General features: G+C 33.7%; 2 protein-coding genes across 4 annotated transcripts; both read right to left on the bottom strand.

Moving 5' to 3' along the window:
• Nucleotides 1-807: 807 nt before the first annotated feature.
• Nucleotides 808-3,700, bottom strand: LOC18007914 (tropinone reductase homolog At1g07440). Of its 2 annotated transcripts, none has more exons than XM_006391296.2 (5): nt 3,524-3,700; nt 3,213-3,420; nt 2,897-3,113; nt 1,259-1,365; nt 808-1,173 (listed from the first exon to the last, which is right to left on the bottom strand). In XM_006391296.2, the coding sequence occupies exons 1-5, from the start codon at nt 3,607-3,609 to the stop codon at nt 985-987; spliced, it is 807 nt and encodes a 268-aa protein (XP_006391358.1). In that variant the 5' UTR covers nt 3,610-3,700; the 3' UTR covers nt 808-984. The 2 variants fall into 2 exon arrangements, with proteins under 2 accessions (XP_006391358.1, XP_024007176.1); XM_024151408.1 differs by having other exon boundaries at nt 3,213-3,449; nt 3,524-3,662.
• Nucleotides 3,701-4,318: 618 nt separating this feature from the next.
• Nucleotides 4,319-11,449, bottom strand: LOC18008665 (tropinone reductase homolog At1g07440). 2 transcript variants are annotated; one of them, XM_006391298.2, is made up of 5 exons: nt 11,293-11,449; nt 10,987-11,194; nt 10,669-10,885; nt 4,774-4,880; nt 4,319-4,690 (listed from the first exon to the last, which is right to left on the bottom strand). In XM_006391298.2, exons 1-5 carry the CDS (start codon nt 11,370-11,372, stop codon nt 4,502-4,504), a joined length of 801 nt encoding a protein of 266 aa, XP_006391360.2. In that variant the 5' UTR covers nt 11,373-11,449; the 3' UTR covers nt 4,319-4,501. The 2 variants fall into 2 exon arrangements, with proteins under 2 accessions (XP_006391360.2, XP_024008505.1); XM_024152737.1 differs by having other exon boundaries at nt 10,987-11,212; nt 11,291-11,346.
• Between the last annotated feature and the right edge of the window lie 1,995 nt (nt 11,450-13,444).

A 13,444-nucleotide genomic window follows, 5' to 3' on the forward strand; every position in this document is an offset into this window, starting at 1 on the left:
AATTGGTTTGAGCATCGCTAATCTCGCATCCTATATGACTGTCCTCGCCCTTGTGTCTCCTAGGAACGCAGCTAAAGAGCTCACTGATGAGATCACATGCAAGAACAAGCAAACTTACACAAGGCTAAAATAACCACTTTTTGTCTACACTTACCTCGTCACTTCATTACTCGTTCCACAATTATAACACCCAACTACTAACAAGTGTTTTACCAATGAAAGTACATATTCACCCTAATTAGCAATTTTCTAGATGTGTACTGTGAGAATATATCACAACGGGAGTTTAGTTGTGAGCTAAAAAATACATATGGGGGATATAGACTAATTAATTCAAAATTAGTTGACAGTAAGTAGATTGACATATATCCCTTATAAATTACTTAGTTCCCATCTAAACTCTCTATGTGAGATATTTTCACAAGTATACAGAAAGACAGCCAGAAAGTGAAGTGATTTTCTAATGGTTTGCTTACTGCCTTAGAAGGCTATCCCGACTAGCATGAGTGACTAAGTGATTTACATAATTGCGATCCTCACATCAGCTATAACCCAACATTTTGTCCTAAGTGACTTACATAGTTACATAATTACAGAGAAGTTAATTAAGACATAAGATTCCTATATGAACGACTACCCAATACGCATCCCTTAGTCTAATCATGCATTATTTTTGTCCTAGAGTCTTTGATAAGGTTTACCGTAATTTGATTTCCAATTTATTTTCATTACCATAAGCATCTATGTTCGTCCAGTTTGGGTTCTAAGTTCGACTAGATCATATCGGACCTTACAGGAACAATCATGGACTACGAATTGTCACAATTTACTAATGATAACTCACAGCCAAAAATTACGCAACAATATAGAATAAAGTATGCTAACGAAAAGCATAGGCTCCAAGTAATCATATAGGGCATACAAAGTCTAAGACATTTAAATTTATTACTGAACTAGAAATTGTATTTATTTCGGTGACCGGGTTTAAACTTGTGGCTGATACGAGAAGCCATTCACAGTGAAACCTCCATCGACGCAAATGGTCTGACCCGTTATATAAGAAGCTGCGGGCATACAAAGAAATGCCACCAACGATGCTACCTCCTCCGGTCTCCCTAAGCGCCCCAAGGGCTCTCTTGATATCATCTCCTTCTTGAACTCGTCATCAAGCGCCTAGAGATAATTATCATCACATGCATAGAAAGTTAAAAGATCGTCAAAATAAAGAGAGGCCTTCAAGGAATAATAGGAATCTCACAGCTTCAATCAAAGGAGTTGCAATTACTGCAGGAGCCACAGCATTAGCCCTTATGCCGTCACTTGCCCACTCGCATGCCAAATTCCTTGCTAGCTGATTCAGTGCCCCTATTTACAGTAACATATGTATTAAGGTCTTGATTGTTTGTTTATTAACATTTGTATTTAGTGTTTATGGTTTTTAAATGAATCCATCCATAATCTTAGAAAGAAAAGAACTTAAATTAAAATACTTAATAGCATGGCAATACATTTATCGAAAACTTCTACCCCGAGCACACGCAATGGAGCCGCAGACAGTCAAGCTTTTAAATGAAAATTCTATACTATCATTCGTTTTTATCAAGCAATAGAGTTTTCATTTTAATATAATAAAAAAAGGAAAGCTGGGTTAATTCACGCGACAAGCATTTTGTTTTCTTTCTTCTTTTTTGTCCTGACTATAAATGAGAGATCAAATCAAGTTTTAGTAAGTGATTGGTCAGGCATCTTGCGAAAATATTGTATGAAGTTACTGAAAAGTATGTTAAATTTCTAAAATGTAATTTGTTTTCTGATGTTAACATAAACGAAAATATATAATTTAAAACAACCTAGGTGTAACCTATATTTTGTTACCCAAAAAAAAAAAAAACATTCTAGCTCTCCTCTAAGTCATATCCAGCTCAAAGAGAGACAAATAACACAGAGCATGATTGGCAAAACCGTCTATTTAAAACTTGTTAGCTCATCAACTTTTAGAAATATTGTATAGAGGATGACATTTGGAAATTGCAAATGCTTTCTTCTTTTATGTTTTTTATGTAGTTTTTCATATTATTAACCTCAAAAAAATTTCGAAGTACTCAATTTGTTTATGGATAATATTTTTATAAAATATAATTGAATCATAATTTTAAGTTATATTTTTTATTATTAATTAACATTATATTTTTTATTTAAAATAATATAGATACATATCACACGCTTATAAATATAGTATATACATAATGCATGTATATATAATAATTGATTTCTAATCACTCAGAGTTATACTTATCACTTAAATTTGTATAATTAACCGAGTTATTACCGTTTATGTTGTTTATTACTCTCTCTGTATCATTTTATAAAATGTTTTAGGATTTTTTTTCCATTTTATTAGATGTTATGTAAATTCTATGAAAATTTTAAATGCATTTAATATCTTGTGATTAATTATAATACACAGTATTTTTATGATTAGTTGAATTATGTAAAATTAATATGATCTTTTGTATAAAAATAAATGTTTTAATCTAGGGATTTTTAGCTAAACAAACTTATAAAATAGAACAATGATAATCTATTATATAAGAGAATCTCTATTCTGTGTGTTCTCACTTGAATATCAAAAAGAAAAAAAGAAAAAATTATACTAAAAAATATTAAATGGATATTTCAACTATTTGAGATGTCCATTTAATATTTTATTAGGATCTCAATACTTTTGGATAGATATTTCAACTTGGATAGATACTCATTTAATATTTTATTACTATATTTTTTCTCTTTTTTGGATATTAGAACTTCCGAATAAAGGTGCTCTAAGCTCTTCTAACTATATTGTGTAAGAGAGATATGGTTCTACTTTCTTCTTGAGTAAAATATCAATATGTACCTTTTGTAGCACAGTAGATGGAGCTGCAGGCAAACGACACGACCCCAGCAACAGAGGACAAGAACACGATGTTCCCACATCCTGAAGCCTTTAGCAGAGGATGTGCAAGCTGGCTAAAATGGAACGCAGATTCCAAATTGGTGGAAATGTGGAACGAGAAATCATCTTCCGTATGTTTTGTTGTAGGCATTACCCGGACTGCTCCAACATTGTTTATCTAATATCAAGAATATATACAACCCGAGACATGAATCAGCCGAAGAAGTTTTATCTTGAAACAATACACAAGACAATGATTTGGATGGAAATTAATTACTAGTATACTAAGCTTGGCATCAAAAATTGAGGAAACAGTTTTCATAAGCTTCTCTCTCTCAGTCCAGGACGATACATCGCAGACTGAGCCAGTCACTTGAAACCCTTTCTTTTTCCATTCACTTAAACATTCGTTGAGCTGAGATTCGTCTCGAACACAAGTATGTATTATTGCTCCAAACCCTGCAAGTTGTCCAACTATAGCATGCCTAGAAAGTTTCAAAATTAACAACATAGTCTTGTCACTAGTGATTTCAAGATGTAGAGAGAGAAAGAGAGAGAGAGAGAGAGAGAAGACTGATGATTACGAACCCGATGCCTTTGGTTCCACCGGTGACAAGTGCGGTCTTGCCTTGAAGGCTCCATCTGCGTCTTTGCTCTTCTCCAGCCATTTCCATCAGACTAAGATGTAGATGCTAACGAAGTGGATGATGTTATGAGAATAGTTGTGGTTTTTGATTAAATATAAGTAAAAATATGGATGGCCACAAATAATAGTTGTAGTCAGACAAAAAAATATGAAATATCTCAGGTTTTGAGGACCCAGCTAGTCAATAATGTTTCAAACGTGGGACACTTGGACCCGTCAATTCTTATCCGTGACTTTAAGAAGGCCAACTAATCAGTGAAAAGGTTGAGGAAAAAAAACGTGAAATTTCTAGGAAATAAAATGAGTAAATGAACATTTACTTCTTTTTCTTTTTACTTTACAAAAGATAGAGAATTATTGAAGAAATTAAATATAATGGAATACAAACAAAAAAAATTGACCAAAACGTTAAGTTGTAAATAAATAAATAAATAAACAACTTTTGAAATCTCTTCAACGAGTCCTCTTTTATCTTTACATTTTAGTCTATGGCAGCTGCACTCCGTGAGGTTAAAATGGATTCGTCGCTTAGTACAGACCAGTCTTCTCCCACACAATTTATAAGGCAGCTATTCATATTGCTGCAAATCCAATCTCCCATGAATAGACCAAGTACATAGAAGCTAATTGTCATACAGTTCATAACGCAGTTCGAGATGGGATTACTGAAACTGAATACATTCAGTACAGACTCGCAGATTGTTAACATTTTGACAAAGGCTCTTGGGCGTGTTCTATTTAAGAACACATTGAGGAGGAGTATATTATCAGTTTGTGATAAGTCAATTAAACCTCTTGTATAAATACATATGTATATGGATTCTAAAACAGATATTTAAATCTACAGGCACAGCATACAAAGTCTAAAACATTTAAATTTATTACTGAATTTGAAATTGTATTTATTTTGGTGACCGGGTTTAAACTTGTGGCTGATACGAGAAGTCATTCACAGTGAAACCTCCATCCACGCAAATGGTCTGACCTGTTATATAAGAAGCTGCAGGCATACAAAGAAATGCCACCAACGATGCTACCTCCTCCGGTCTCTCTAAGCGCCCCACGGGCTCTCTTGATATCATCTCCTTCTTGAACTCGTCATCAAACGCCTAGAGATAATTATCATCACAGGCATAAAAGTTAAAAAAACGTCAAAATAAAGGGAGATTTTCGAGGAATAGTAGGTTCTCACAGCTTCAGCTAGAGGAGTTTCAATGAGTGCAGGAGCCACAGCATTAGCCCTTATGCCGTTACTTGCCCACTCGCATGCCAGATTCCTTGCTAGCTGATTCATCGCCCCTGTATGTATGCACACACATTAATTTTTTTAATTTTTATATCTTAGGCTTTGAATGGTAGCAATGCAGATCAATTTATGCAGATTAAAAAAATATTATTAAAAAAATAAATTAGAACTGGATGCAGAACTGGGTGGACTGCTCATATTTTAGAGCAGGTCTGGGAGAAATTTGTTTCTTTGGTTTTTAGGCAAGTAAATATCTGCATGCAGATTTTCTATTTTTATATTAATTTTTTTTGTTCTGCATAAAATCTGTGAATAGTAAAAAATTGCAAATCATTTTAAATACAGTTTAACTGCAATTATTCTGCATTTATTTTGCATCCCATTCAAAACCTTAATGTACAATAACATGTGTGAATTGTGGGACAGATTTGCCAGATCCGAGGTTATGTGATGTGTGGTACCGGAGTCAAGGATCCAGGGATTATTGGTGGGAACAGTGGTGAGAACACGGGAGTAGTTGGTGGAGTAGGCAGCAGTGGGCGTTGAGAGGTCTGATTGGTTGACTAAGGACTTAGCCTTGCTGAATGGCCTTGTGCCTTACTTGTTTGTCTACGGTTTCCTTATTATTTATATTTTATGTATCTGGTTTTTTTTAAGAGAAAATTTAAGAAAATACCTCCTAATAAATTTATAATTTGAATAATACACTTTTTAATATTTTTTAAAAAAAACTACACTTCTCTATAAGTAAAATGACTAAATTAACCTAGATAAGAATTATAGTAGTTTAATATTTAAATAAAAAAAAAATTCTTAAGAACAATAATAAAAATCTATCTATAAGTCTAATTAGTTTGGGTCTAATTTTTATGTTCTAACATTTACAGATCTAATTAGTAATCAGAAATTTTACATTTAGTTTGCCCAGCATCACATATTCATTATAAGTGTAATCCAGTGAAGACTTTCATATCCTTTTGATTACTTATATATTCTAAATCATTTTGCTGCTGCGTACAATTTGCTCTTTAAATGCCACTTCTCATTGCAAATCCATTGTTTTAATTTAGGCAGCATTAGGTTTCTGTTCACAGTTATTAGTTTCTGTAACATATCATTTTTTTTCTTACTAAAGTGCATGCATTTTAGAATCTCTAGAAATTATTATGATCTTTTCATCTTTTTGATAAAATACGTGCACTGGGATAATAACACTAATAAACTAACATTTTTGGTAGAGATAAATTTAAAATATTTAATTTAATTAATTAAATATTTCATCATAATATTAATAATTTCGAATTTTTATTTTTCATTTATTAGAATATATAATCTCTAATTATCTTTGGTGAAAAAAGTCTTTATACATATTCCAAAAGTGTAGTTTCCAAAAAAATTTAAAACAATATATTTTACTAATTCAAAAACTTAAATAGTGTATTTTGCCAATTATCCCTTTTTTTTTTAATGAATCCACAATCTACTTTTTTTAATAACTCTTTAATAACAATTAATAAAAAAAAGCGGGTTCACGTGACAAGAAACCATTTTTTTTTCTTGCTATATATGAGGGATCAAATCAAGTGTTAGTGAATGATGGGCAAACGAATTATTTAAAGCTTGTTTAGCCATCAACTTTGAAAATATTGCATAGAGGATGGTATTTGGAAATTACAAATGCTATTTTTCTTCTATTCTTTCGTATGTAGTTTTTCCTAGAGCAAATATCTTTTAAAAATTTAACTTTATACTCGAATTGTTTGTGGATTATTATTTTCTTATATAGTTGAGTCATAATTTTAATTAAATCTCTTTTACTATTAATTTTTTAATTGTTTTTGCTATAAAAAAAATCTTTTATTTAATAGATAGTATATATCTATAATATAATGCATATCTATAATATATGGTTTTATATCACTCAGAGTTATCATTGCGAACAAAATGACAGTCAGCTTCTACATTCTTAGTTCGTTCATGAAAAACAGGATTCACACTGATGTGAATGGCAGATTTACTATCACACGACATGGACATCGGATCATCATGCGAAACACCAAGCTCGAGAAGTAAGGCTTTAATGTATTTTAACTCCAAAGTAAGATCAGCCATCGCATGATATTCGGCTTCAATAGAGGAACGTGCAACAATATCTTTCTTACGTGTTTTCTAAAAAAATCGGAGAATCACCAACTTGAATGAACCATGCAGTAAGTGATCGACGAGTTAAAGGACAATCCGCCCAATCTGAATCGCACCAACCACGTACATGAAGAGGTGTATCTGCCTGGAGGAGAATGACTTGACATGCTGTCCCTTTAAAATAGCGTACAACTTTCAAGGCAGCATACCAATTATCTACACAAGGAGCTTGCATGAACTGTGATAGAATGTGAATTGAATATGAGAGGTCCGGTCGTGTAGCACCCATGTATATAAGGCGTCCTACCAAGTGCCTATATGTTTCCGGATCTGCGAGTAGAGCACTTGTAGCTCGGCCAAGAGTGTCTTTATCAATAGGGGATCCCGCCGGTTTACATCCAAGAAGACCTGCTTCTGCGACAATGTCTAAAGTGTATTTTCTCTGACAAAGATATATACCCAAAGGACTCCGTGCAATTTCCAAACCGAAGAAATACTTGGCAAATCCTAGATCTTTCATGTTGAAGCATGTGGAAAGATAGTTCTTGAATGTTTGAATGGCTTCAGAAGAGTTGCCAGATATGATGATGTCGTCGACATACACCAGGATACGAAGAAACATGCCATTCTTGGTGTAAACAAACAAAGAATAATCGGAGTAAGTGTGCGTGAAATCATACGTCTCTAAAGCTTCGAATAATTTGACAAACCAGCAGCGAGAAGCTTGTTTTAAACCATATAAAGATTTTTGGAGATGACAAACACGAGTCTCTCCATCTGATCAAAATCCCGGCGGTAGCTTCATATATACTTCTTCTTCCAAATCTCCATGAAGAAATGCATTGTGTACGTCCACCTGATGGACCTCATGAATCAGTTTGGCGGCAAGGTCAAGAAAACACGGACTGTAGTCATCTTAGCCACTGGTGCAAAAGTTTCGTTGTAATCGAATCCTTCTTTCTGATGGTTACCCAGAACCACTAGTCTAGCTTTATGACGTTCAATGGTTCTGTCCGATCGATACTTAATGGTGAACACCCATTTACAGCCCAGAGCCTTCTTTCCGGGTGGTAAGTGTTCAAGTCTCCATGTCTTGTGTTTCTCTAGAAAATCAAGTTCACAATTTAGTGCTTTCTCCCATTGTTTGTCTCGTATGGCCTCCACGTATGAATGGAGTTCAATGTTTGCCGTCAATTCTATTAAGAAGCTGCGATAATTATCAGAAAACTTGTTATAGGAGACAGAATTACATAGAGGATAGAGAGGACCTGAGGATGGCTGAGGAGCGAACGACGGTAGAGAGAGAGAGAGAGAGAGAGAGAGAGAGAGAGAGAGAGAGATAGGAGGGATGGAAGCGGAACCAACTTCAAACCCATGAAGACGTGTATAGGGGATACGTATACGATGTCCTCTACCTAGATTTTAATGAAAAACCGGCGGAGGAAGTTCAGTGAGGTTAGTTTCGGGAACAGGAATCACAGTCACTTCCTGTGATGGACTTGGTGGAATGACAGGATCACTGATGTCCTGAACGTCATCCTCATTTTCAGGGGAAAGATGTATCGGAGGTAAAACAAGGGAAGGATTTGGTGTCAAAGTAGGAACCGGTTTAGAGAAATGGAAACTGTCTTCCTGGAAAACCACATCTTGTGAGACAAATATCACCTCTCGATCAAGATCGTATAATTTCCAACCTTTCTTTCCATATGGATAACCCAGAAAAATACAGTGTCGACTTCGAGAAGTGAATTTATCGCCTTTATGGTATATATTGTGTGCGTGTGCCAAGCAGCCAAATACACGCAAATGTTTGTATCCCGGAGCATGACCAAAAAGTTTCTCAAAGGGAGTCTTATTGTCTAGAAGTGGTGAGGGTGTCCGATTAATGAGGTATCCCGCCGTAAGAACACATTCACCCCAATATTCGATGGGAAAATAAGTTTGAAAACGAAGGGCACATGCCACGTTTAAGATATGTATGTGTTTGCGTTCAACGCGACCATTTTGCTGTGGTTTGTAAACGCAAGATGTCTTGTGAAAAATCCCTTGTTCTAGGAAAAACGACTAAAGCATATGAACTCAGTGCCATTGTCATTGCAGATTCGTTTTACTTTGGTAGAGAATTGTCTTTCAATCATCGTCAAGAATTCTCGAATCTGCTTAGAGACTAAGGTTTTATCGCAAAGGAGATATAGTCAAATAGCACGTGAATAATCATCAACAATCGTCAGAAAATAGCATGAGCCACAAAATGCAACTGTTCGGTAAGGTCAAACGTTGCTTTTGCATTATTAGAACTATCTGGAAAAGCTTGACGAGTCTGTTTAGCTCGCAGACAAATGTCACAATTCTTAAAAGAAAATCCATTACGACTACTAGATGAAAAACTATGAATCTCAGGGATCATGTTGGTAACTTGAGATGAAGGGTGCCCCATTCGATGATGCCACAAAGCCAAGTGAAAACTAGGTTCAGTCGGGATTGATTTGCTTGAGATGCAAAACTCATCACCGCGACCTCTTGAGCTGTAGTCTTTCTGGGAGATAGTTTGATAAACACTGTCCAAATTGGGAAGAGGCGTGATAGCACAAATTTGAGATTGTATGACTCCATGGATTGAATCATCGAGTCCGGAAAGGAAATCATGAATTTTGAGAACCTCTTTCTCTTTGTCGTGGGCAGTATTGAGATCACACTCACACTTTGAGCATGTGCATCGCTTAGATTGCATACACTCTGCGATACCATCCCAAATTTTGCTTAAGCGGCCAAAGTAATCATCAACCGACCAACTGTTTTGTTTGCAGGTCGCCAAGGCATTGCGGAGTTGTTGTAGACGAGCTCCACTCTTCAAGGAATATCGTTTGTTGATGATATCCCAAAAATTGTTGGCAACTTCTCGTGTGGAGATGGATGATTGGAGTTTCGGTTCGATGCTGAGCTTGATTCAACCAACAATAAAATGGTTGTTGGAACCCAATCTTCAAGCCAAGAATCTCCGTCAGCAGGTCTAGGGATCGAGCCGTCCAGAAAACCGAATTTCTTACGCGAGCTAAGCACCATATAGAGGTTAAGCGCCCATTCATCATAGTTCGAGCCATTGAGGAGTGGCTGGGAGATGATAGCAGCAGGATTATCGCTAGGGCTGAGATCGTAAGGAGAGATGGTCTTGTAAGAGTTTTTCTGAGCCATCGTCGAAGACGGTGATGTTCTGTTTTAATGGAGAAAAAAAACAAAGGCTTCGCCGAAGAAGATGATGCTCTGTTTTAATTGATAAAAACAGAGCCTCCGAACACGAACCCCTCGCGATTACGAGAAGGATCGAAGAAGAGAGAAAATTTTAAACTGGTGATCAAAGTTGTCTTTGTTATGGTTCTGATACCATGACAAACTTTTAGATCTATGAAACTTGACTTGGTTTATTAACTGCACAATATTGTATTTATATACAAAAAGATATGTATGTAAGAAACATAAATATATGATGAGATAAAATGATTTTGGATACAAATGGATATTTTCCTAATTCTAGGAGATAGTAGTTATCTCTTCCTACTAAATCACTTAATTTTGTACTACTCTATAATTAACTGAATCATATACAAGCATTCTGTTTATTTTATACTATGCAATCTATGCTCTACCATACTAGCTGTTCAAAATATACTCACAAAGAGTGAAATATCAGTCTATATGTACCTTTTGTGGCAGAGTAGATCGAGCTGATGCTAACCGACACGACCCCAGCAATAGAGGATATGAACACGATGTTCCCACATCCTGAAGCCTTGAGCAGAGGATGCGCAAGCTGGCTAAAATGGTATGCAGATTCCAAATTGGTCGAAATATGGAACGAGAAATCCTCTGCCCTATATTCTACAGTTGGCTTTGACCGGATTGCCCCAACGTTGTTTATCTAATATCAAGAATATACAACCCAAGTCATGAATCAGCCAAAGAGTGTTTTCTTGAACAACACAAGACAAATCAACTGATCAAGGGATGGAAACTAATCACAAGGATACTGAGCTTGGCATCAAACAACGAGGAAACAGTTTGCATAAGCCTCTCTCTTTCGGTCCAGGATGATGCGTCACAGACTGAACCAGTCACTTGAAACCCTTTCTTTTTCCATTTACTTAAACACTCGTTGAGCTGAGCTTCGTCTCGAGCACAAGTATGTATTATTGCTCCAAATCCTGCAAGTTCCTCCACTATTGCATGCCTAAAAAGTTTCAAGAAATTAAATCAACAACAAATATTAAATAGAATTTAGTCACTAGTGGTTTCAAGATGTATGGAGAGAGAAGAGTGATTACGAACCCGATGCCTTTGGTTCCACCGGTGACAAGTGCGATTTTGCCTTGAAGGCTCCATCTGCGGCTTTGCTCTTTTCCAGCCATTTCCACTTAGATTGAAGTGGATGGTGTTTTTTTTTGTTAAAGACGTGGAAGGTGATTATAAAGATATCTAATTTCGCTCTTTTCCAGCCATAATTATGAGAACAGTTGTGTGGTTTCTGATTATTTTAAAGATATCTAACTAATTAAATAGTACTTTCGCTTTCTTTGTTTCACAATGTTTGATATTCTAGATTTTTATTCTGTTTTACAAAGTTTGACTTTCCATTTTTTATAAATTAATGACAATAAATGATATATTTTAAGAGATATTAATTAAGATTGATGAATAATGATTGATCCATAGTTATGGAAAGATGTTTTTTAGTGAGAAAAAATAATACAATATATCTATAACTAAACATTAATTGTTTCTTAAGCTGTGAGAAAAAGCCAGAAAATCAAATATTATAAAACAGATGGAGTAATATCTTATTTAATGAACAACAAATAATTTCAATTTTTAATATTTTTAGAAGATACTTTAATTATTTTTATTTTAATGATTTTTTGTTATTTGTAATGCATTTTATAAATATTTTACAAAATAAATTTTATTTTTAAAAAACTCTTTAATTAATACTCCGTATAGAAATAAGTAAAAATATTGGCCTATAACAAATACTCTTTCTATTTCATAAAGAGTCTCATTCTAATATTTAAGTTTTGTTTTAAAAGAGTATCATTTTGTGTTTTTAATGCAATTTTTTTCTTTAAAATCTAAATTTAACTCTATTGTTTTAATTTATTAATTAGAGAAAGAAATTTTGTCTAATGCATTACTAATAAATAAAATAAAAAAGTTTATTATTTTTTTTAATTTATGTAAAATGTGTCAAAATAACACTTTTTTGTATTGTGCTTTAACCCTTGATCTAATATAATTTCAGATGACAAAAAAAAACATTTTTTTGTGAAACAGAGAAGTTTGAAATATCTCGAGATTTTGAGAATTCTACTTCCCGTAAGTCATATCATATGTCTCAAATCAATTGAGCCAGTAGGTAATTTGGACCCATTTGTTCTTATCAGTGACTTAAAAAGGCAAACTAATCAATGAAATGTCAGTTCCAAAAAAAAAAAAACAATGAAATGTCTAGGAAATAAAAATGAGTAAATGAATTTATTTCACAAAAGAAGTAGAAAATAAATGAATGAATTATATAACTGAACACAAACAAAAAACTTTGACCAAAATAAATGAATAATTAAACAACCTTTGAAATCTCTTAATAGAGTCACGTTTATCTTTACATTGTATCACTATCTATATACTTATTTGTGTAGTGATTTAATTACGTGTCGTGCTCACAGCAAGTTTCACAGCTTTTCGCTTATGTGTCAGCTTCAGAATGAGTTCCGGCTGCAAAAAGACTGTTTACCCCTATTTAGCAATTACGTGTCACTTTTTAATTGATTTCTAACTGATGATGTGTAAAAAAAACTTAGAATGAACCGATTTAAATTAATATGGTTTAATGCTTAATTCCATAATCAACCAAACCGTTTATAAAATTATATAGAACCAAAATTAAAAAAAAAAAACGTTTTTCTAAAAAAAAATTTATATCTCTTAGTGTTTACCATTTCTTATGTTTACAAAATTTAGAAAAAATATAACAAAAATGTTAAAAGAAACGAAAAATGGAATCTATTTCAAAATCTATACAATGTCGTTTTGAAATTATATAAAACCGAAATTTAGAAAAAACTAAAAAAAAAACATTTTACAACGAGTTTCACACCTTTTCGCTTATGTGTCAGCTCCAAAATGAATTTCGGCTATAAACAAACCGTTTAGTCTTATTTTGCAACTACGTGTCATTTTTTATTGGTTATTATATGATGATGTGTAAAAAAAAAATTAGAACAAACCGGTCTAAATATAGTTTAATGTTTAATTTCATAGTTAATCAAACCGTTTTAAAAATAATATATAACCAAAATTTTAAAAAATTAACAAAATGGTCTTTTATATATGTAAAAAAGAAGAATCTATATTTCTTATGTTTCTGAAATTTAGAAAAAATCTAACAAAAATGTTAAAAGAAACAAAAAATGGAAACTAATTAACA

Source organism: Eutrema salsugineum, unplaced genomic scaffold (genome assembly GCF_000478725.1).
Source record: "Eutrema salsugineum unplaced genomic scaffold, Eutsalg1_0 scaffold_9, whole genome shotgun sequence".
NCBI classification, from domain to species: domain Eukaryota; kingdom Viridiplantae; phylum Streptophyta; class Magnoliopsida; order Brassicales; family Brassicaceae; genus Eutrema; species Eutrema salsugineum.